The sequence below is a fragment of the Streptopelia decaocto genome (assembly GCF_964273445.1).
Source record: "Streptopelia decaocto genome assembly, chromosome: 10".
Classification (NCBI taxonomy): Eukaryota; Metazoa; Chordata; class Aves; order Columbiformes; family Columbidae; genus Streptopelia; species Streptopelia decaocto.
The window spans coordinates 20,787,297-20,808,158 of NC_138665.1; the positions used below are offsets into that span (position 1 = coordinate 20,787,297).

Sequence of the window (20,862 nt, forward strand, 5' to 3'; positions counted from 1 at the left end):
GGATGCTGGTTTGAAGGGACAGGCTTGGCTTGGAACATGGTTCATCCAACCCCCACCAAAGCCCCGTGCACGAGAGAGGGCTTTTAGCCCGGTAAGAGCAAGGCACAGGACCAGAGGGCTTTTCTTCTCCTATGAAATTCAGCACCAAAGGTAATTCCAACAGGCTCCTTCTGCCACTCGGCATGGCTGGCACTCGGGGCAGAGCCCTGTATCTGTGTGCAGCTGCTCGACTCCCAGAACCGCCGCCTCTCACTACCTGACAGGTTCTGCTGCTGCCTCCCTGGCGGTCCCTGCCGGGTGACACCGTGCACACCACACACCCCTTGCTGCCCACCCTTCACTTCCCACCACAGCACTGCGACCTCCCTGCTCGCTTCTCCCGCTTCTCCCCACGCACCTTCACTCCAGCTGGCACAGTGGGGCCCACTGCGCCCCACCCTGTCCCCCGAGGTCACCCCCAGCCCCTCTCTGTGCTTCCCAACCCCTCTGGTGGGGACTAGGGGCTGCACAGCTTTGTCTCTGCTGTGCCGGGGCGGCCAAGGCAGCACGGGGACAGTGGGATGGGGATGCCCAGCCCAGGGTACAAGGACACACATAAAGACGTGTCCCTGCCTCCCCTGCCACGCTCCCCCCGAGAGCCCATTCCGGATCCACCAGCAAGTCCACGTCCGACAGGACTGAGCATCCTCCTGGCACCTCAGATCTTCGTCTCCGGGCCGCTGGGACTCAGGGCAGGGAAGGAGTCGCGGATCCTCACCAGCTCCATGGCACAGAGGTGCCCAAAGACCCTGTTGTACCACTCGGGAGACCGGCCCCTGGGGAGGGAACAGGAGGGGTGAGTGGGCAGGAGGGACCCTGGCAGGGGACAAGGAGCAGGGTGTCCCTTTGTGCTCCAGGACAGGCACCCAGTGTAGCTCCACCTGCGATGGATGACGAGACACTGAACCAGTGCAATGTGACAGAAAAGGGAACATGCCCCCCCGCCAGCCACAGTGATGTGGTGACATAGGGGAATGTCTGTGACCCAAGCTGGCTTGTGCCAGCCCAGAATGACAACTGGAGTGCCATTGGCGCTGTCCACAGCCCAGTCCCACTTCCCCGGGGCAGGGTGAGCGGGTGAGCTCCTCCCCCACCCTCCCGCGGGCCCCTCCTCACCTGAGGTCAGCTCTGCAGATGTGGGTGACCCTGGAGCGGCCCATGGCGCTGGGCTCCATCAGGTACTGGGACGTCAGCACGACGGCTTTGACACCTCCCTCTGCCGGCAGCTTCTCGTGCTCCACTGAGATGGAGATGAGCAGGCAGGCTCCCCGCGGCAGGTCCGTGTGCCAGCGCCTGGGGACACAGCGGTCCCCTCAGTCCCATCCCTGCCGCCCAGCCCCGTGCAGCCCCTGCTCACCCCTCCGGGGAGGTCCCACCACCCCAGGGCCCTCCCTGTCCTCACCGGAGCACCACGCAGTCCCTGCGCGGGTGGGGGGCCATGCTGTCCGTCACGTAGTGGTAGACCTCCACGTTCTTGTCCAGCGCCTCCACCACCTTGCTCTGCAGCAGGTCCTCGTCCCAGAGGTGACGCTCCCGCAGCACCCGGTGCAGCACCGTGGCCGGAGGGGCCTCCACCTCCGTGGACACCTTCCACAAGCGCAGTGGGTGCCCGTCCCCGACCTGATGGGCCAAGAGAGGGATCAGGTGGTCCATGGGACTCCCACAGTGCTGACCCCCCGAGCGGCTTTACCGATGGCTCCCACTGCCACGGAGCAGCACCAGGACAGCTGCTTGTATGAGGAGGCGGGATGGCAGCTGCTCTGGCTGCTGGAGAGGGCTGGATGCAGGCACAGCTCCTCTGCCAACAACAGCGGGGTGTCTCTGCGGGACTGCTGGGCACCGAGCACCCTGCAGCCCAGAGCTGCCCATCTCTCAGCCCCCACCCTGGCCAGGGAAGGGGCTGCTGCTCCCTCCTCACCCAAAAGAACAAGTGCCGAGGTTGCTGGCAGGTTGGCGGGTGCCTGCAGCACCTGTGGCACCCAGGGGTGACCCCATACATGTTTCCCTGTGTGACTCCAAGCCCCCTCCATACAGTGGCATTTACCTTTTTGCAGGAGAGCTCTGTGTTCAGGGGCCCTGGAGTGCTCAGCCACCCCTTGAATTTCTCTGATGACTCTTTCAGCAGGTTCTGGACACTCTGCTCAAAGTAGGAGTGTAAATCCTTGCTCTCCCCCTGACGCACGAAGTCAGCCAGGGGATGGGGATAAGCATCTGCTGCCATGTAGGAGCTGCTCAGCTGGAGCAAGATGTCGTGGGAGACCTACAAGCCAAGAGCACACAGATCTTCAGAAAGCCAGATGGAGCCTACGGGGACTTGGTGAGTGGTCCTAGGCAGCTAGAAAACCACAACTCCTCATGCCACCAAGGAGGGGTGACGGGTGGACACAGCCTCCCATGGGACACGGCCTGCAGCCTGTGACCTGCAGCACCACGAGATGCAGCTGAGCTGCGCTCCCAGGGCTGCCCGACCAGCGGCAGCCGTCCCGCTGAGGATTGGGGGCCCTTATCTCACCCACACTGACGCCTCGGGACCCGCACCCTGCTGGCGAGGTCACATCTCCCTCTGGCAGCACCCGGGTAGGGCAGTACCGGGGTGGAGATGCCACAGCCACCCACCTGGAAGAGCTTCTTGCAGTCGGTGATCATGTGGGACAGCCCCTGCGTTGCAGCCATGTTCTCGTTGAGGTCCTTCTGGTCAGGCTTCCCCATGGTGCCCCTCTTGTGGATCGCCCTGCAGGGGAGCGGGCAGGGCTGGCACCACTGGGGACCCCCTTGCACAGCAGAGCACGGGGCTGTGTGACAGCACATCCCAGCAGGGAAGGGGCGATGGGGAGGCTGGGGAGCCAGGGCAGCCCTCACCTGGGCGAGGTGCTCTCCTTCTTGGACACGTTGAGGTGGAAGATGGAGGGGGCCAGGCAGACGGCCAGGTTCCCGGCGGTCATCTGGTTCTCCTCGGCGGAGGCGATGTCGCTCAGGAAGTACAGCAGGGTCTGCAGCACCTCCCGGTTCTCGTCCGGCATCAGGATCACGGCCGCTTGCACCGCCTGCAGCCGCTGCTCCTTCGACACGACTGCCAGCGCGGGGCCAAGACACCAGTCAGCAGGTCCGTCCCCGCAGGCCACCGCCTGCCCCACCGCCCCGTCCAAAGGAACAGAGATCCCTCCCGCCAGCAGACCCCCGCTCGCACCCCCAGCCCAGCACTCACACTGGTAGATCTGCAGGAAGGTGTCCGTCAGCTTGCTGGTGAAGATGGGCTCAGGCAGGTCGCGGAAATACTGCTTCAGCAGGTCCGCCACGTCGTACGCCGACTGCCCCTCGTAGTTGACGTTGTCGGGGCTGGTTTCGTTCATGTGCCGGAGCGCCTGAATCCGGGACTTCACCCCGGACTTGCGGAAGATGCCGACCTGTCGGGGAACAGCAGGTTGATGCTTGGGCACAGAGTGGGCAGGACCGGCGAGGAAGCCCCTTCCCCAAAGGTCTCGGTCCCCAGCCCAGAGGAGACACCTGTGGGAGTGGCGTTCCCACAGACAATCTCACCCTCCCGCTTCACCACAGCCAAGCGCCACGAGAGGCGAACAAAAAGGACCCCCGAAAGCTCGTTTTTTTTCCCCAAATGACAGCGATGCGGTGCAGCGGCGGCATCACCTGGTCCAGGCACCGGCTGCGCAGGTAGCGCATGGCCTGCTGGATGCTCTGCGGCAGCGGCTGCCCCGTCCGCTGCACGTTCACAATGGGTGGCACGCCAAAGACCATCTTGTCCCTGTAGTCGGGGACTTTACTCCGCTTCATGAACTTGGGCACAGTCCTGTGGGGTGGGACAGACAGACGTCAGTGCAGCAAACAGCTCCCTTAGCACCAGTGCACAGGGGGGAGCAGGGCCCGGGTGACACACACACGCACACACATGCTCTGCCACATTTGAAATGGAAGCAATGCAGCTTTTGAGCAGGAACTGCAACTCATTTATTAAGCCAAAATACGCTTTAATGCTCGGCTACAAAAGGAAACCGCTGTCCTGCTCTTACATTGCTGCAGCATTTTTAATGCCCCACAAATGCCTGCATCCCTCCTGGACACAGATGGTGCCACGACCTCAAGCGTCAGCCCCCCGCTCACACTTGCAAAGATGCCCACAGGCACGCAGAGCAAAGGCAGCTTTGGTTTCGGCTTTTCCCCTCCCTCTCCAGCACTTTGCACACTGAAGCTGCCCCAGGCTATGGGACCCGGTCTAGGGGCAGCACCCGCACAGCCCATGGGGTCACCATCCCCGTCCTCCTCCCCAGCGGCTCACCATGTCCAGGCTTGCTTGTGGGGCACGGAGTACTTCTCCATGATGGCCGTGAGCCGGAGCAGGGAGCACTTCTGGAGCAGGTTGAGCTGGGCAGAGGACTGGCGGTTGATCTCCAGGGAGGCCGAGTTCAGGCTGGGCCGGTGGGAGTTCTGGAAACTGTGCCAGCGCAGCTTTCTGCAGGGAAAGGCTGGTGATGGTGGAGCTGGAGACCCCGGGGAAGGGCCCTTCCCTGCCCGTCACCCCAGTGCTGGGGGTGCTGTGTCCTCCCCGGGTGCTCACAAACCCGGTGTGACAGGGTGCCAGGGAGAGCACAAGTGACACTTTGCCTTGCCTCTAATGAGTCCTCCCAGCCCTGAATCAGCCAGCACCTCGAGCTCATTCAAGGGCTGTTACCCTGGCAGGAGCCCAGACACTCAGGGTGACACATGCCTACAGGACCACCATGCAGAGCAATGCCATGGCAAAGGAGACATCCCCAACACCTGTGTTCCTGAGAACAAAAGACACCCCAAGGAGGTGCTGCTCTCTTGGGAGCCTGTTAAGCTCTTCCCAAGTCTGTGCTGTTCCTGCCCAGTTGCTCCAGTGCATCCCCAAGCCCAGAAGGGACATTCCCAGCTAAAGAAAAGTCCACCCGTCTTTATCCCTCCACACCTGCGTGCAGGCACATCACCCTCCAGCATCAGCCCAGCAGGGCTAGAAAAGTCACAGAACTCAGCAACGGCTGCAGTTTTCTTAGGGAAAGCCAAAGAGAGCTCTAGCACACTGCAAACAAGCACCTCCTTCATCTAGACCTGTTATTAGTAAATGACAACCCGCTCAGAGGTGGCAGCCTGCGCACAGCAGGCAGCAGCAGGCAGGAGCAGGCAGCAGCCACCAGAGTGCACCAGCGACCCGTGTCTCTCAGCCTTCTCGGCACAAAGATGCTCCAGACCCCTCAGCATCTCTGTGTCCCTCTGCTGGACTCTCTCCAGTAATTCCTTGTCCTTCCTAAACTGGGGAGCCCAGAACTGGACCCCGTTGGGGCCTCCCAGGGCAGAGCAGAGGGGGAGGATTCACCTCGACCTGCTAGTCACACTCTTCCTCACACCCCCAGGTACCATCGGCCACCGGGCACATCGCTGGCTCATGTTACCCTGTTGTCAACCACAACTCTATGATGCTGCTTTCCAGCAGGTCAACCCCCAACCCACACTGGTGCCTGGGGTTACACTCCCCAGTGCAGGACCCCTCCCCAGCCCAGCCCCGCTCACCTGCAGGGCCTGGTGAGTGATGCTCCCACCCCCGAGTCCCGCCGCTCCCGCATCTCCATCTCCTCGGCCTCGTTGAGGGAGGTGCCCGTGCTGTCAAAGTCACTGGCAGAGGTGCCAACATCCGACATGGACCGCTCTTCGAAGTGCAGGTTGGAGGGTTCCCCTCCCGAGTCCGACTCCTCCTCCTCCTCCTCCTCCTCAGCCCCTTCCTCCCCAGCCAGGTCGGGGGAGATGGCTTTATACCAGAGCTCCACCTTCTGCTGCAGCCCCCACATGTGCTGCAGGATGTCGTCGAGGTTCTCGTAGGTCACCTCCCCGTCCTCCTTGCAGAAATCCTCGCTGCTGCCGAACTCGGGCACGTTGTCGTACACGCTGAGGCGGCTGCCCAGGGAGCTGCAGGAGCCGCGGCGGCGGCAGGTGAAGCCCCGCGGGGAGGATGAGCCCTCCATGCTGCCGCCGCCTCCCGCCAGCCCCACGGGCACGGCCCCCGACTTCCAGTGGGTCAGGGAGCTGCCGCCCAAGGGACACAAGCTTTCAATGGACAGGGATTTGGGGAAGGTGCCCGGCTTGTGGTCCCGCGGGATGTACACCAAGCAGTCCCCCCGGTACAGCTGCCGGCACGGGCGGTCCCCGGCAGCCCAGTCGCCGCTGGCCGTCACCGACGTGTCGTAGTCCTCCAGGTAGACCCCACTGCGTTTCGAGTCAGAGCCCACCTTGCTCCTGCCTGCACCCAGTAAGCGGTTAGTCCTGTACGATACCGAGAAGAAGTGTTTTTTGCCATGGAAAGAGGCAGATATCCCTCTTTTGGGGGAACTGGCCTTGGTGGCTGCAAGGTCCCCATTAGCCTTCAGGGTGCCCCATCCTGGTGTGGCCGTGATGCTGCTGTGTGGGGCCACCTTCTCATCTGGGCCAGCTTTCTCCTTGTCCTTCCTTCGGAGTGACTCGATCCTCTTCAGGAAGCTGCGAGACCGCCGCTTCTTCAGCTTCTCCTTGGAGCCCCCGTGGCGGCCGGAGGGCTGCTCGGGCGCAGGGCGTTCGCTCAGGCTGCGGCTGGAGGCGGCGACGGCAGCGGCGCTGGCGCGGATGGGGGCCGGGGGGCCGGGGGGCGCAGCTGCGGTGCCCAGCGTGCCACCCGCGCTGCCGCTGCTGTGCAGGGACGTGGCCTCTGGGTTGGTGCTGAGGTCGGTGAGGACACTCTCACGGCTGGACGCCAGCGGCATGGTGGAGCTCAGCACCTCGGAGCCCTGCGAGAGGACGTCGACGGAGCCCACCCGCGACCACCTCTTGCTGTCCCTCTGGAAAGCCCACCGGTCGCTGATGGCGCACAGGTCTTCCTCCTCAGAGTCTTCATTCTGCAAGTGGTCGACAAGAGGGGACAGTGAATCAGTCAGAGTCCCAGAGGGTCTGTGTGTCCTCCCGCCCCGCTCTCCTGGGACAGACACCCCAGCAAAGGGCACAGTCACAGCACGTCCCCTTAAACCCATCCCGGTCCTCTTTGGTGATGAAGGGCTCCAGGAGGCACCAAGCAGCAATTTGCCATGTCTGAGGGCCACACTGCACAGAGGAAGGGACAGTGCTGCTCCAGGCCACCCACGGACAGCTCGCGGGCAGCGGGGACGTCCCTGCAGAACATCCCCACAAACCCCAGCCACGCCAGGGACGCAGGGCAGCGAGGGACACAGGGCAGCATCCCCTCCCAGGCTGAAACAGGGCAGTCACAACGAGCAGGGTTACATTCATGGAATGATTTCTATATGCTAAACACCAAGCTGGTGTGCATTTTGAATGGATTATTCATTAACGGAAATGAAGAGTTTTTGTTATTAACATGCCAATATTAATTGTTGCAAGACATGCTGCTGGGGGGTCTTTGAGCGCAGCTCAGCAGAACCCCCCGAGGTGAAGCTGTGGCTGCAGGGACCCAGCCCTGCGCAGCCACCACGGCTGTCGCTGCGTAGTGACAGCTCCTGCGGTCCCACTGCTGCTGCCAGAGCCTCAGGGCTGCGCGGGGGCACAGGGCAAACGCAGGCGCCCGCCCAGTCAGCCGGGCAGCGCCAGCGCCGTGCTGGTCCTGCGCGACAGTGGAACAAACAGCCGGGCAGCGCCAGGGCCGTGCTGGTCCTGCGCGACAGTGGAACAAACAGCCAGGCAGCGCCAGCGCCGTGCTGGTCCTGGGTGACAGTGGAACAAACAGCCGGGCAGCGCCAGCGCCGTGCCGGTCCTGCGTGACAGTGGAACAAACAACCGGGCAGTGCTGGGAGCTGTTGTGAGCCCGGGGCAGCCCAAGCACACGGGTGTTGTCCCTGAACACCAATCGCTGCCACCACTGCGCAGTTCCCCAGCCCCTCGCCTGCCCACGAGCGCGCAGGACATACCTGTTTACGCTGAAAGTGGACTTCCAGCTTCATGGAGGCACAAGTGTTCAGGGTCATCAGCCTCCTGCAAGACAACAAGTGAGGCTTTACCCCAGTCCTGGTCCCCGGGGGGCCACGGGGCTCTTCTTTTTGCCTTTTCTGTCTGAGAGCCCTTGTTTGCTGTCACCTGTCAGCCAGCAGCTGCGGCTCCAGGGATCGGGGACACGCAGAGCAGGACCGGCCCCAGCCAGGCCCTTCCCCTCTCCCCAGCCCACAGCGTCACGTCCTGTTCCATTTTCTCTATACAAGTGAACGAACCTTCAGTTAGTTCACTTTAATCAGCACCTTCATGAACACTAAAACGAGGACTTTTGTTCAAGCATGCCAGTACCATGTCTGCACAGCCAAAACACAAACCTCAGGGACATCTCACCAAAAATTTGTCTACTGCCCCCCTTGCGACCCCACCGAAGCCGAGCGAGCGCGGTCCTGCAGCGCAGCCTGGGCAGGCTCGCAGGCACCGCGGCCGGCAGAGGGAGCGGACGGGAGCACACGTGTGCCGGGAGAACATGTCCAGGGGACCCAGCGTCCTGAAGAGCTGCACTTTCCAGCGTCCTTTTAGAACCTTTTGTTAGGCAAAAATTGCATGGGGCCACCTCAGAGACCCCGGAGACAGCGGGGGGAGCCAGGGACACTCCTGCGCTGTGTCCCAGCCACCCCGCACGGGCAGGGACAACCTGCTCAGGTCATTAGAGCAGAACCATCTTCCAGGCTCCTGTGGCCAGCCAGGCAATGACAAAGGGAACCAAAAGCTCAGACGGGGAGGGATGGCCAGAGACCTCTCACCGCCTCCCACCCTGCTGGGACCATGGCGAGGGAGAACAGGAGCTCCTGTTCAGCAGCACAGGGCAGCACCTGCCCAGCCTCTCTGCTGGGAGAACCACCAAGTGACAGAGCCCTTCCCGTTCCTCTCTGTCCCAGGCTGCCAGCAGCAGCGTGTCCTGCTGGGAACACGCGGCTGTGTTCCCAGGTACCGGTGACAACCGTCACCCAGAGCCAGCGAGCGCGTGGGGACGCAGGAGCCGCCGGCTGTGGGAGAACCGGAGGGGCCTGGCGGCACAGCTCACCCGCGCCAGGCGGATCCCAGCGCCGGCTGACAGCTCTGAACTGCCAGCAGGAGCACCCCCGGCTCCTAATGACCTGCACAAAGCGCTAATTAGCAGCGTGCAGCTTCCACGGAGCCCCTCGCACAGCACCGGTCTCAGCACACCCCTCGCTGGGTGTTTTCTCTCTTCCACAGGAGGCTCACACCTGACAAACGAGGGAAACTCCGTCCACTAACACGATTTCATCCACAGGCACTTTGACCTGAACCCGCCTTACACCGAGGACCCAGCAAGATCCCTTCGTTCTGATGCAGCGACATGGTTTCCAAACTCCATTTCATTCTCAGAGACATCATGAAGCATCCTTGCAAAATACAGCAACATCAAACACACCCGGGGAGACACGGCTCCCTCCCCCAGGGACCACGGCCCAGAGGTGTCCCCAGGGCAGCCGGCGGTGGCAGGGGACAGCGTGGGCTGTGGGGACAGCGCGGGCAGTGGGGACAGCGCGGGCAGTGGGGACAGCAGCTCCGGGTCTCTCTGCACCTCTGCTGCTTTACAGTTCAGCTCTGGCCAATCCACCCCAACCGAGCTCTACAGCACAGTTACCCAAGCGCGAAATTAAAACACAGCCCGAAAGTCACACCACGAGAAGAATTATTCCTGGGAAATATTTCTGTTCTCCAGGAGCTCTACACGTTCACAATAGAAACGCCATTGTTCCCCTGGCACCACCCAGCAGCGCCGCCCGATTCCGAAGGCGAGCGCATCCAGCCTCCTGGTGCCGAGCGGTACCTGCACAGGGATTTGAGGGAGTCCTGGTCCAGGAAGCTGTGGTCCTTCTTCACAGAGCTGATGTCGAGAGGGAACAACGAGTCTGGGGAAGGAAAAGAGGAACATCAGCGTCGATCCCGAGGCAGCAGCTCCACAGGGCCAGCGCGAGCGCGGGAGGGGATGCTGCGAGGAGACACTGAGGATGGAGAGTGGGGGGAGAGGTGTGGGAGGATTCTGGGCCGTGAACATGAGTTGGAAGAAGCCAGGAGGTCTGGGACATTGCATTGCCCCTGGGAGCTGCCACCCAGACGGGTGCTGGGGTGGGTGCTGGGATGGGTGCTGTGCTGGCTTTAGCGCTCAGTGAGATGAGCTGGCTCAGAAGCCCAGCCCAGCCCTTGGCAGCACGTTCACACGCCCACGCAGGTGCCACCACGGCGCTCTGCTCCCAGCTGAGCACAGCTGGAGCTGCCCCCTGCAGGGGGACAGGGACCCCCTCGCTCCTCCCCTCAGCACCTCACGGTGGTTTGGGGAGAGCAGCCACCTCCCTCCCTGCCCAAGACACAGCTGGGTGCTCCTCAAGGCCACACATCACACATGCACTGATTGCTCGTTAATGTCTCCCTGCTCACATGGATCCCCAGGGTCCAGAAAGCCCCTCAGCTCCCCTGGGCTGAGCTGGGAGCTGCTAAGAAGTCCCCTGGGGCAATAAAGTCGTACCACTATAGTGCTACAGTAAACCTAGCATCAAATTAAATCCCCCCGCACGTTTCAAAGGCCACGGGCTGGGTGTGCAGGGGCAGAGCCGCTGGCTGGGGCAGGAGCTGCAGGAGCAGTCAGGGTGTGTGCCCAGGGACTCGGGGCAGTGCCCGTCCCAGGTGAGCTGGGGGGTGGCAAGGTGCCCACAGGCCTCCAGCCACGTCCCCGCTCATCTCTGTGCGCTCAGCTCTGCTGGGACAGCGATGGAGGACCTGGACCACTAACCACGAGCGCCTAAGCCCAGCTGTTAATGAAGCTATTGAGTGCAATTACCAAGGGGACACTGAACCCGGACAGCTGTGGAGAAAAACAGAATGAAACACTTGGAGGATGTGGAAAGTTTTGCTCAGAGAGGCTGGGAAAAGTGTTGGTTTATTCACAGACTGCAGCACCCAGCACCCGCTCCTGCCGTCCCGGGCTGTGGGCACTGCCTGGGGACAACACCTGGGGTCTCCCCTGGGTGAATCCAGCCGGTCCCTGCACGTGGCCGTGTTGGGAGCCTGTCCCCTAAAATAGCAACCTGAGGCAAACAGGCAGCCTGTAAAGCCATCACCCGGGGGGCAAGAGCCGGGCTCCCGCGCACGTGTTGTGGGGGGCGGTGGAAGTGCCCGGTCGAACAATGGCCATGGCCGCAGCCCGCGGACACCCGGCTTCCCGCTATTGTCCCGGCCCCGCACCCCGGCCCCCCCGCAGGGACCAGCACAGCTGAGCAGGAGCAGAGACCCATCCCCAGAGCCACAGCGGGACCCTCAGGGCCCTGCGCATCCCCTGCGCCGTGGGGACCCGTCTGCTCCGGCACCGCTTGCTGGGGGCTCGGAAAGCACAGACCTGCTGCCAAACAGCACGTGGGGCAGGGCAGGACGTGTGCGCAGGGAGGGAGGAGGAACGCTCCCCACCTTACCCACATTGACTCCTCTGCGCTCCCACTCCTTGCAAACCCTCCCTGGAGCGCTGAGGAGCCGCTGGCTCTGCAAAATCTGCCTGTCCCTGGCCCAGCAGCCGCCCCGGGGACTCCCGCAGCCCAGCCTGAAGGGGAAGAGTTCAGGAATGCGGGAGGGTGAACAGCAGGGCTGGCTGGCCAGGCCACGGCCAAGTCCCAGGGCTTGAAGTTTTAACATATGCTCATATAATTCATAAACAACCTTCTCCTCTCCCAGCGCTTTGTGAGCTCTCCCCGCAGCCCCCTTGGAATCTGGCTGAGATACAGGGCAGGGATGGGAGCAGCAGAAGAGGCGGCTCTCACCTTCGTACAGCTGGGCATACTGCGGGAACCCCGCCGCCCGCAGCCACTCGCAGGCTTTCCTGGCTTCGATTTCTGAAAGAGAGCAGAGACCCAGCTCAGCATCCCGCCGGCACAGCGACGCTCCCGCAGCAGCAGCTGCTCCCCCGGCTCCCGCAGGGCCCGCGTTCCACGGGCACAAACTGAGGAGCAAGCGGCCGCAGGTTCGGAGCCGCAGGGCCCGGGGGCTGCGGGGCAGCGATGCCCGTGCACGGAGCGTCTCTGCCCAGGGAGCTGAGCTGCCCGCTTCAGCGCCCCCGGCACAGAGGAGCCGCTAACACAGGAGTGACAGGACACAGTACACCGCCTCAACCTGCCCATGAAACACTGCATTTCTGAGCCCGCTAAACCAAACACAGCGCTTCGCCAGGCAAGAGAGGAAGATCTTTATTTTTAATAAAGAGCTCATCAAAGCTTAGGGCTGGTCACTTTTGCAAACATCCTCCAGAAAAGCCTGCCAAAGCAGCCTTGCTCTCCCCTCCTCCCACCTCTTCTCTCAAGCCATGTTCACCCTGGCAGGCACCAAAACCCTGACGGTTTTCTGTGTCCCGTCCCTCACACGCGGCTCAGCTGTCGCCCAGATGAGCCCATCCAACAGCCAGCCCTGTTTCCTGGGAAATGTCTTAAACTCACAGAACTTGATGGCAAACAGCCCAAAGCTCAGGCAGCCCAGGGCGCTGCTGCCGGGTGTCAGCAGCCGGTCTGCTGAGCTTCACGCTGCCGAGGGTGGCAAACATTTGACCTCAAGAGCAGAAAATGCAACAGCAGTCCCAGGGTGTCACCCGTCCCTCTCGGAGGCACCACCCAGCACAGACGGGACTGAAGGGGGATCCACCCAGAGCAGATCGCAGTGAAACACGCCAATTTCATCACCATCCACCAACAGCCTCAGCCCAGAGCTCTGGCTGCATTTCCAATTACAAAGCTACAGCTGAGGGAAAAAAAATGTGCTCAAAACAAGCAGTTCAGTTAAGGACGGGACCAAGGCAAAACCTTGGACCCAAATACTACAGAAGTTTTGGGAAGAAGTTCTGGAATAAGCATTTGCATCTGGGTGCAAACAGTGCAGCTGTCCTTAACCGTGCCATGAGCAGAAATCCTGGGCCTGCCCCCTCCTCCCTCGGGGCTCCAAACCAGTAACTCCAGTGGAGAGCTCAGCCCTGGAGCCTGCGCGGGTCGCCCTGTCCCGCGGAGCAGCGCACCCCTCCCAGGCACCCGCACCCCGCGGGGAAGGCGACCGGCCCGCCGGGGTACCAGGACTCCATCTGAACAGCCCGGGAACAGATCCCTCCAGATCCAGGGGCAGGCTGGGTTCAAGGATGGGCACTTCCCTCAGCCCCACCAGCACACATGCCAGCCCCCCAGCTGCCCACAGCGGTCACTGGCCACGCGGCCACCACAGCCAGAGGCTGCAGCTCAGGGTGTCCCCAGCCAAGAACACAAACACCAACGTCCCAGCCCTCTATTGCCCCATAATGTCCTGATCCCCCTGCCCGCCATCCCCGGGGAGAGACTGGTCCGCGGTCCCCCACGTGCTGGGCTTACCCGGGACGGAGCAGGGGCTGAACTGGCAGAAGCGCATGGCTGGGGTGACGATGGGCACCGCTCAGCCGGCCCGGGGAAGCAGAGGAGCCCTGTGGCAGCCCACGCAGGGACAGCCACCCGCCGTGGGGACAGCCACGCACCGTGGGGAGCAGTCACCCGCCGTGGGGACAGCCACGCACCGTGGGGACAGCCACGCGCCGTGGGGACAGCCACGCGCCGCGGGGACAGCCACGCGCCGTGGGGAGCAGCCGGGGCCGCGGCAGGACGCTCCGGCGCAGGACTGAGCTCTGCTGCCCATCGCCCGCTGGAAACCAGGAGCCAGAGCACGACATTTCCTTCCCCCCGCGCCTCCTCCCAGCGCAGGGGCTGCCGGGGGGGCCAGGGGGACCAAACCTCTCCTGGCCCCTCTTTGGAGCCGGGTCCCCAGCTCTGTCCCCGGCAGCAAGTCCTGCGTCCCCCTCAAGCCCCCGCAGCGGGAACAAGTCCACCCAGAGCAGGGACTCTGCCCAGCCCAGTGGGGACACCAACATGCTGGCACAGAGAAGGTTCCCACGTGTCCGCATCCGTGCCTGGAGCTGCCGTCAGCGTCCTCCTCCCACCCCGCTTCCCGCAGACGCACTTTCCCAGGGAAGCGCAGGAAAGGACACAGACGGGCAGGGAAAGTCCTGCCCAACACCCAGAATGGGGCTGAACCCCACTGGGCCACGGCCGGACACCATGCACGGGGTCACCCGTCATGAGCCATGTCCCCAGCCCACCCTGATACCTCCCGGCAGCTTCACTGCCAGGACGAGGTGACAGGGGACCCAAACCCCCATGGGCAGCACAAGAACCTGCCTGCTGCCTCTGCTGGAGATCCCGCCCGAGCCCCAGGGACACTACCTGGGGACACTCCAAGCCCTGGGGACACTGCTTGGGGACCCTCCAAGCCCTGGGGACAGTGCCTAGGGACACTCCGAGCCCCAGGGACAGTGCCTGGGGACACTCCGAGCCCCGGGGACAGTGCCTGGGGATGCTTCGAGCCCTGGGGACACTCCGAGCCCCAGGGACAGTGCCTGGGGACCCTCCAAGCCCTGGGGACAGTGCCTGGGGATGCTCCAAGCCCTGGGGACACTGCCTGGGGACCCTCCAAGCCCCGGGGACAGTGCCCGGGGACAGTCCAAGCCCTGGGCACCCTCCGCTGCCTCAAGCTGGGCAGAAGAGCCACAAGCAGCAGCGATGGAGATGGGTTTCCAACACAGCTGTGTATCTAGATGTGCAGATACCCTGATGTCTAATAAAGGCTCATGACACACTACGCCCACCCCTCAGCGGCGCTGGGAAGAGGGTCTCGTTGCTTCCTCTGGTCAGTAAATTATTTTCGTGAGCTTGTAGTAACTTAATATCTTTGCAATCTGCAGTTTAAATGCAACGGAAATGATCCCATCGGAATTGTATTGCGGGAGGAGCGGGCGGGCCGGCTCCGGCACACACACACAGACACAGCGCCCGCTTCCCGGGGAAACACGAGGATCAGTCCTGCCTTCCAGCACCCACCCGGCCCCAGCGCGGAGGAACCCACCCCCGCGCCCGCACCTGCCAGCCCGCGCCACGGCCTCTCACCTTGCGGTGAAAGTGGAAGAAAAGGATGAAAACCAACATGAAAGTGGGGAAAAAATAAAGGACAAACTTCCCCCACTGACCCTCCAGCACAGTGAGCGCACACGGCGTCTCCCTGGACGGAGCCGCCGGCGGGGAGCACCCACACCCACGCGGCTCCACGCGGTTCCGATGGGAAGGGCTCCTGGCCATGAGATGCTTGGAACCCGACATCTCTCCCTCGAGTGCTTTTGGGGCGACAACTACCCCACCCCTGCCCTGGAACAGGCGCGGGTGAGGAAAAGCCCGGGAGGTGCAATAAAAGCTCTAAAACGAGCGAGCTGGAACACCAGAGGTCAACGTAATTACAGGCAGGAAAGCCACTTCCCAGAACCCCAGCTCTGCACTTTCGCTTTAAAAATCCAAAATAAAAACCAGCCCAGCATCCCAGCTTCTCACAACAAGTTTCCAAATCCCCCATAAAAAGTCCCACACAGCCAATTAGTGTGTGAAAAGCAAACCACATCCAGCATTGCCCACACATGACCTAATGGAAAGCCCTGAGAGCAGCTGCCCGGCAGACGCGGGTGGCAGCTCCAGCGCCGCTGCACGCTCCGACGGAAACACGCTCTCTGCTTTGCTTTTTGCTGCATTTTCTTTCCATCCCACCTTAAAATAAACTGTTGCCTACAACAGTGCCCGTGCAGAAGCGGAGCTCAGCTCCCCTTCCCAGTCCGTAAGGTGCTGCACTTGCCTACAGAAATGACAGAAGATCCCAGCGTGGCTCTCAACCAGGGGTACGCGCCTTCCCCGCCTGTAAAGGTGAAACAACAGGAGCTGAAACAACAGTTCCCATGGAAACGTGTACCTTGCGGCTGTTGCAGGTACTGGAACAGGGGCAGGGCTGGCGTACGGGAAGTTACAGGGGAATTAATTCCAGCTGCAACGCCCAGTGCTGAGCTCTCTGGGATCAGAGTCACCTCTCTGAACTGGGCACCACTCAGACATACCCAAGGGCCAAATCCGCCCCCCTGTGCTGACTGAAGGCACCTCTCCCGTCACAGCAGACTGGGCTTTGGGAGCAGGAGCAAAGGCATCGCCATCCACACATGCCACAGGCATCCCCATCCACATCGTCTGGCACTCAGCACCAGTAAATACCAGTTATCTGCCTCCAGCCCGCCTGCTCCCAGCACCATCCAGCAAGGCGCAGAGATTTCCACTCGCCAGCACGGACAGGGCACAGGGATAGGAATGAGAGACGCAGTTGGACGCTCTCCCAGATGCAGCGGGTTTCCATAATTAACCTTCATGCAGTAAATAGGTCTCACAAGTTTTGGAAACTGCTCCTCACTACGTCGCCAACAAGGAATTGTTCAAATGCCTCCACCACCTCCGGCCCCGAAATGTCCTGTCTGCTCCCAAGGGCACCGCTGCCCTGGGGGGGGCACCTCGCAGCGGGGATGGCACATGGTGGCACCGCCAGCCCCGGCCGGTACCAGAACCCCCGCCCCGTCCACGTCCCAGACAGCCACTGCCTGCTCCAGGTGAACACGAGGGAAATCCGGGGTAACACAATCCCAGAGGCAGCACAGGAGCTGCTGGCCAGGGGTGGTACCCGCGCACAAGCCACCCGCGGCAGAGAGACCGAAGCTGTTTGGTTTCTGGATCACCGCGTGTACCACCCTCGGGCATCACCCCAGGCTCCTCCGCTCCCAGCTGCCCCAGCCCGGTGCTGTCCCCTCCTTCCCCATCGCCCCGGCCGCCCCAGCGCCCCATGCCCGCCAGTCTGGGACCCCCGGGCGGCAGCTCCAGGTGGGACAGTGTGGAGGAAGGAAGGGCCCGGGGTGCCGGACAAACGGCTGCTCTGTGGTCAAAGGAAAGTTTCCAGGCAACAAAAGCGGCTCCACGCAGTGGGTCCCCCAGCCCAGGGCAGCAGTGGCTCCATGCAGCACCCACGGAGCTCCCCCTTTACCCCCCTTATCTCTGCCCCAGCACCAGGGCTGCGTGTAACCACCGCTATCAACTGGATGCGACAGCTTTGGTTTCCTCTTCTGCAAACGAGCCTAACCAGTCTCCTATCTGTTTTATTCTGTTCTAAAGAAAGTCAAAATACAGCCCTTTGCACCCAAAGTGAGCAGGACCTTGTGGTTTGCAGTGCAGAAACGCAGCTGTAAGCCCATGGGGAAAGCGCAGGGCAATGCCAGAGCTCGGTTCTCCAACACATCCAGCCAAAAAGCGGCTTCTCCCCGTGCAGGCTGGCACCTGGATGGGAGCTGCAGCCGACCCGCGGGGGGCACCACCGCTGCCACACACAGCACCTCGAGCAGCTTCAATTCATGTTTGCAGCCTCTGCTGCCTTTCATAAAGATTGCAAGATAGCACCAAAGAAGCCACATCAGCCCCAAACGGATGAGGCTTCATCCTGCTTTTGTGAAATGCAAACATGTTTGTTACCTTCTTTACTTCAAAAAGGGGAGAAAACTCCTCCTTTCAATGTTCACTCCTCTGGGACAACAAAGCTGAACAGCCACCTGCAGAGGAGCCGAGGTGCATTTTCTGCAGCAGCAGAGGGTCTCATTCTCCCCTGGGCTGTTATTTTAGATGCAGCGGTTGACCAAACAACATCCACGCTCAAGAGCCATGAGGTGCCCCAGCTGCTGGGGGAGAAGCCAGTCAGGCAGCTGGACACGCCATCCGTGGGACGTGGCTGCAGGACACACGGGTGACAGAGCGGGGCCGGAGCCACCCCGGGGCCGGCGGCCGCTCCTGCCGCGGGGTTGCTCACACGCGGCACGGCAGAGCAGACACGAGCAGGTCTGTGTCACCAGGTGAGGCGTTCCCTGCAGGGTGTCCCACGGGACAGGCGAGCCACCCGCTCCCCACAGCCCCCTCCGCTGCCCAGGGTCTCCTGGCACCTTTGGCCACCCCAGGTCACCTCCTCCCGGCCTCGGCTCCAGCCCGTCCCTGGGAGCAGGAGCACAGCGGCAGCTCAGGGGTTAAACGCGGCACGTTTAGCGCCGCAGCTGCAGAGCAGATGTCTGGTGGGAACAAGGGAATGGAAGGGGCACGGATAGGAAAAGAAACAAAGGGCCAGGAAGGTGAAGACCCTGATCCATCCTCCTTGCCTCCCCCACCTGCACTTTTGCAGCTGCTCTGACCGCTGAGGAATAACAGCCGGGACAGGAACCACTCGGTCCTGCTCTGGGGAGAGGAGCCTCCGCTCCAGCCCACCCCGCACGTCACCCAGAGAAGGTCCCTCAGCACCGGGATGGCCAACAGCTCTGCCTGGGTCAAAAGTCACTGTCTTCTCTTTGGTACCAGTTCCATTATTCCCTTCCTGGGCTCTTAAGGCTGGTATTCACCCTGCTGAGCTGCCTGTACCTCCACAAACACGTATCTGTGTGCAGGGGACAGCCAGAAGCTTCCCAGGGAAAATAAGAGTCAGAAGGCTGAGGCACCCGGCAGGAATAAGTGATGCTGGTACAAGTGACCTGTCTGCAAATTAATTCTTGCCCATCCTGTATCCCACCCTTTCTAAAACTGCACTGCTGTTTTCCTGTTGATCACCCCGCGGGTCTCACACGCACTTTGTTTGGACTAACAGACGCCGTCCCTCGAGCTCAGCCGGCGGTGCCGGAGCTCACACCCTCGGCACGGCATCGGACACTGCGGGTACTGCCCGCGACCGCACCTCCGCAGCGAGGAGGGACCACATCACACATTATTATACACTGACAACAACAAAAATCCATTTTCTGCTGCTTGCAGAGCGCTGGAGCCAGCACGGACAGAATGACACTCCCCCCACGTCGCACCTGGGGGTTAAAGTCCAGAGAGCTGCATCCTGCTGCTGCTCTTGGCGCAGCACGGACAGCGAGACCCAGCACAAGCCATTGCCGAAGGCCAAGGAGGGTCAAGGCAAAGGAAAACAACAACAGTTTCACCAAAAAGCCAGAACCAGCGGCAGCTCCCACCTTCGCAGAGTGCTCTCAGCTCCATCATGCAACATCCGCAGCCGATGCACATTCATAGCTGCAGCCCATGCAACCTGCTGCAGGTTCCCTCCCACGCCGCCTGCTCCAGAGTTATCCTCAGCTCCTTTTGCTTTTAAAGCCAGGCCTTACAAACAGTTACTTGCTTAAGACATGAGGGAATTTCCTCCTACTTCTGTGCATTTATTTAGAATAAACACCAGTGTGTGTCACCAGAGGAACCCCATGGAGCAGCATTCGCCCCTGGCCTTCCTGCAGCTTTTTACACGTTGTACAGATTCTAAACCCCTCCAGTCCCCAGCTGAGGAACGCACAGGCTCCTGTGGCCTTGGTGGCCGTCCTGCGAGCCCCTGGGGACGCGGAGCCCAGAGCCAGCGCTGCCCGAGCCGATGGCCAGCACTGCCAGACACGCGTCCTCGCAGGAAGAAAGGGGCACTAAATCCTCAACACAGGCACAAAGGGCTCTTTTCTTCCCTTTTTAAAGGCTGCAATACAAAAATAAGCCAGAATCAAGTATTCCTCCAGCTGTGCGCAATAATGTAGCTCCTTTTTCTGCATCGGCAATCCCCTGCCGCAGCAGGACCCCAGGCCATCCCCCAGCACCGTGTCCTCGCCCAGCAGTCGCTGCTGTTTGCTGTGCCCGGACCACCAGCCAGTCCCTGCGAGAAAGGCGCCCAGTGCTCCTGCACACACGCGCACGTGCCGGCCGCTGAGCTTCTCAAATCCCACCCCGTGCCACAAACACTCTGCAAAGCACGGGTCTGTGCCACCACGAAGCCCCGCGTGTGCAGACGGCCTCACCCCGCTCCTCAGCCTGCGAATGGCAGCTTGCGAGTCATTTACAGAGCGGCCCCCCTGGCTGGGGACATCTCCCTGCACCCCTTCCGGAGAAAACTACAAATCAAGGCATAAAGCCAAAGAAAAAAACCCCAAAACTTCAGTTTCGAAAAGCAGCCAAGTGACATTTCTTCTGCAAACGCAGGTGTGTGTGTGTGGGACAGGACTGTCACCCTGCCCGCGCTGCCAGTGGAGGGGGTCAGCAGGAGGGGTCAGGGTCAGGGTCAGCAGGAGGGGTCAGGATCAGGGTCACCAGGAGGGGTCAGGGTCAGCAGGGGGGGTCAGGATCAGGGTCAGCAGGGGGGGTCAGGGTCAGGGTCACCAGGAGGGGTCAGGGTCAGCAGGGGGGGTCAGGATCAGGGTCAGCAGGGGGGGTCAGGGTCAGCAGGAGGGGTCAGGGTCAGGGTCAGCAGGGGGGGTCAGGATCAGGGTCAGCAGGGGGGGTCAGGGTCAGCAGGAGGGGTCAGGGTCAGGGTCAGCAGGGGGGGTCAGGATCAGGGTCAGCAGGGGGGGTCAGGGTCAGCAGGAGGGGTCAGGGTCAGGGTCAGCAGGGGGGGTCAGGGTCAGCAGGGGGGGTCAGGGTCAGCAGGGGGGGTCAGGGTCAGGGTCAGCAGGGGGGGTCAGGGTCAGCAGCAGGGGTCAGGGTCAGCAGCAGGGGTCAGGGTCAGCAGGAGGGGTCAGGGTCAGCAGGGGGGGTCAGGGTCAGCAGGAGGGGTCAGGGTCAGCAGGAGGGGTCAGGGTCAGGGTCAGCAGGGGGGGTCAGGGTCAGCAGGAGGGGTCAGGGTCAGGGTCAGCAGGGGGGGTCAGGGTCAGCAGGGGGGGTCAGGGTCAGCAGGGGGGGTCAGGGTCAGGGTCAGCAGGGGGGGTCAGGGTCAGCAGGAGGGGTCAGGGTCAGGGTCAGCAGGGGGGGTCAGGGTCAGCAGGGGGGGTCAGGGTCAGCAGGGGGGGTCAGGGTCAGGGTCAGCAGGGGGGCTCAGGGTCAGCAGGAGGGGTCAGGATCAGGGTCAGCAGGGGGGGTCAGGGTCAGCAGGAGGGGTCAGGGTCAGGGTCAGCAGGGG

General features: G+C 62.1%; 1 protein-coding gene across 3 annotated transcripts in view; it reads right to left on the reverse strand.

Moving 5' to 3' along the window:
* Positions 1–448: 448 nt before the first annotated feature.
* Positions 449–20,862, reverse strand: part of STARD8 (StAR related lipid transfer domain containing 8) — a 53,502-nt gene continuing 33,088 nt past the window's right edge. For 2 of the 3 annotated variants that reach the window (XM_082061642.1, XM_082061644.1), the window contains 13 exons: positions 11,814–11,885; positions 9,836–9,917; positions 7,956–8,019; positions 5,581–6,932; positions 4,331–4,504; positions 3,685–3,844; positions 3,245–3,443; positions 2,899–3,109; positions 2,656–2,770; positions 2,084–2,299; positions 1,442–1,659; positions 1,156–1,332; positions 449–815 (listed from right to left, as the gene is read on the reverse strand). In XM_082061642.1, coding sequence (XP_081917768.1) covers positions 698–815; positions 1,156–1,332; positions 1,442–1,659; positions 2,084–2,299; positions 2,656–2,770; positions 2,899–3,109; positions 3,245–3,443; positions 3,685–3,844; positions 4,331–4,504; positions 5,581–6,932; positions 7,956–8,019; positions 9,836–9,917; positions 11,814–11,885 — 3,158 coding nt within the window. In that variant the 3' untranslated portion in view covers positions 449–697. Of the gene's footprint in view, positions 816–1,155; positions 1,333–1,441; positions 1,660–2,083; positions 2,300–2,655; positions 2,771–2,898; positions 3,110–3,244; positions 3,444–3,684; positions 3,845–4,330; positions 4,505–5,580; positions 6,933–7,955; positions 8,020–9,835; positions 9,918–11,813; positions 11,886–13,394; positions 13,865–20,862 lie in introns of those variants that run through there. The other variant, XM_082061643.1, reaches the window with a different exon arrangement.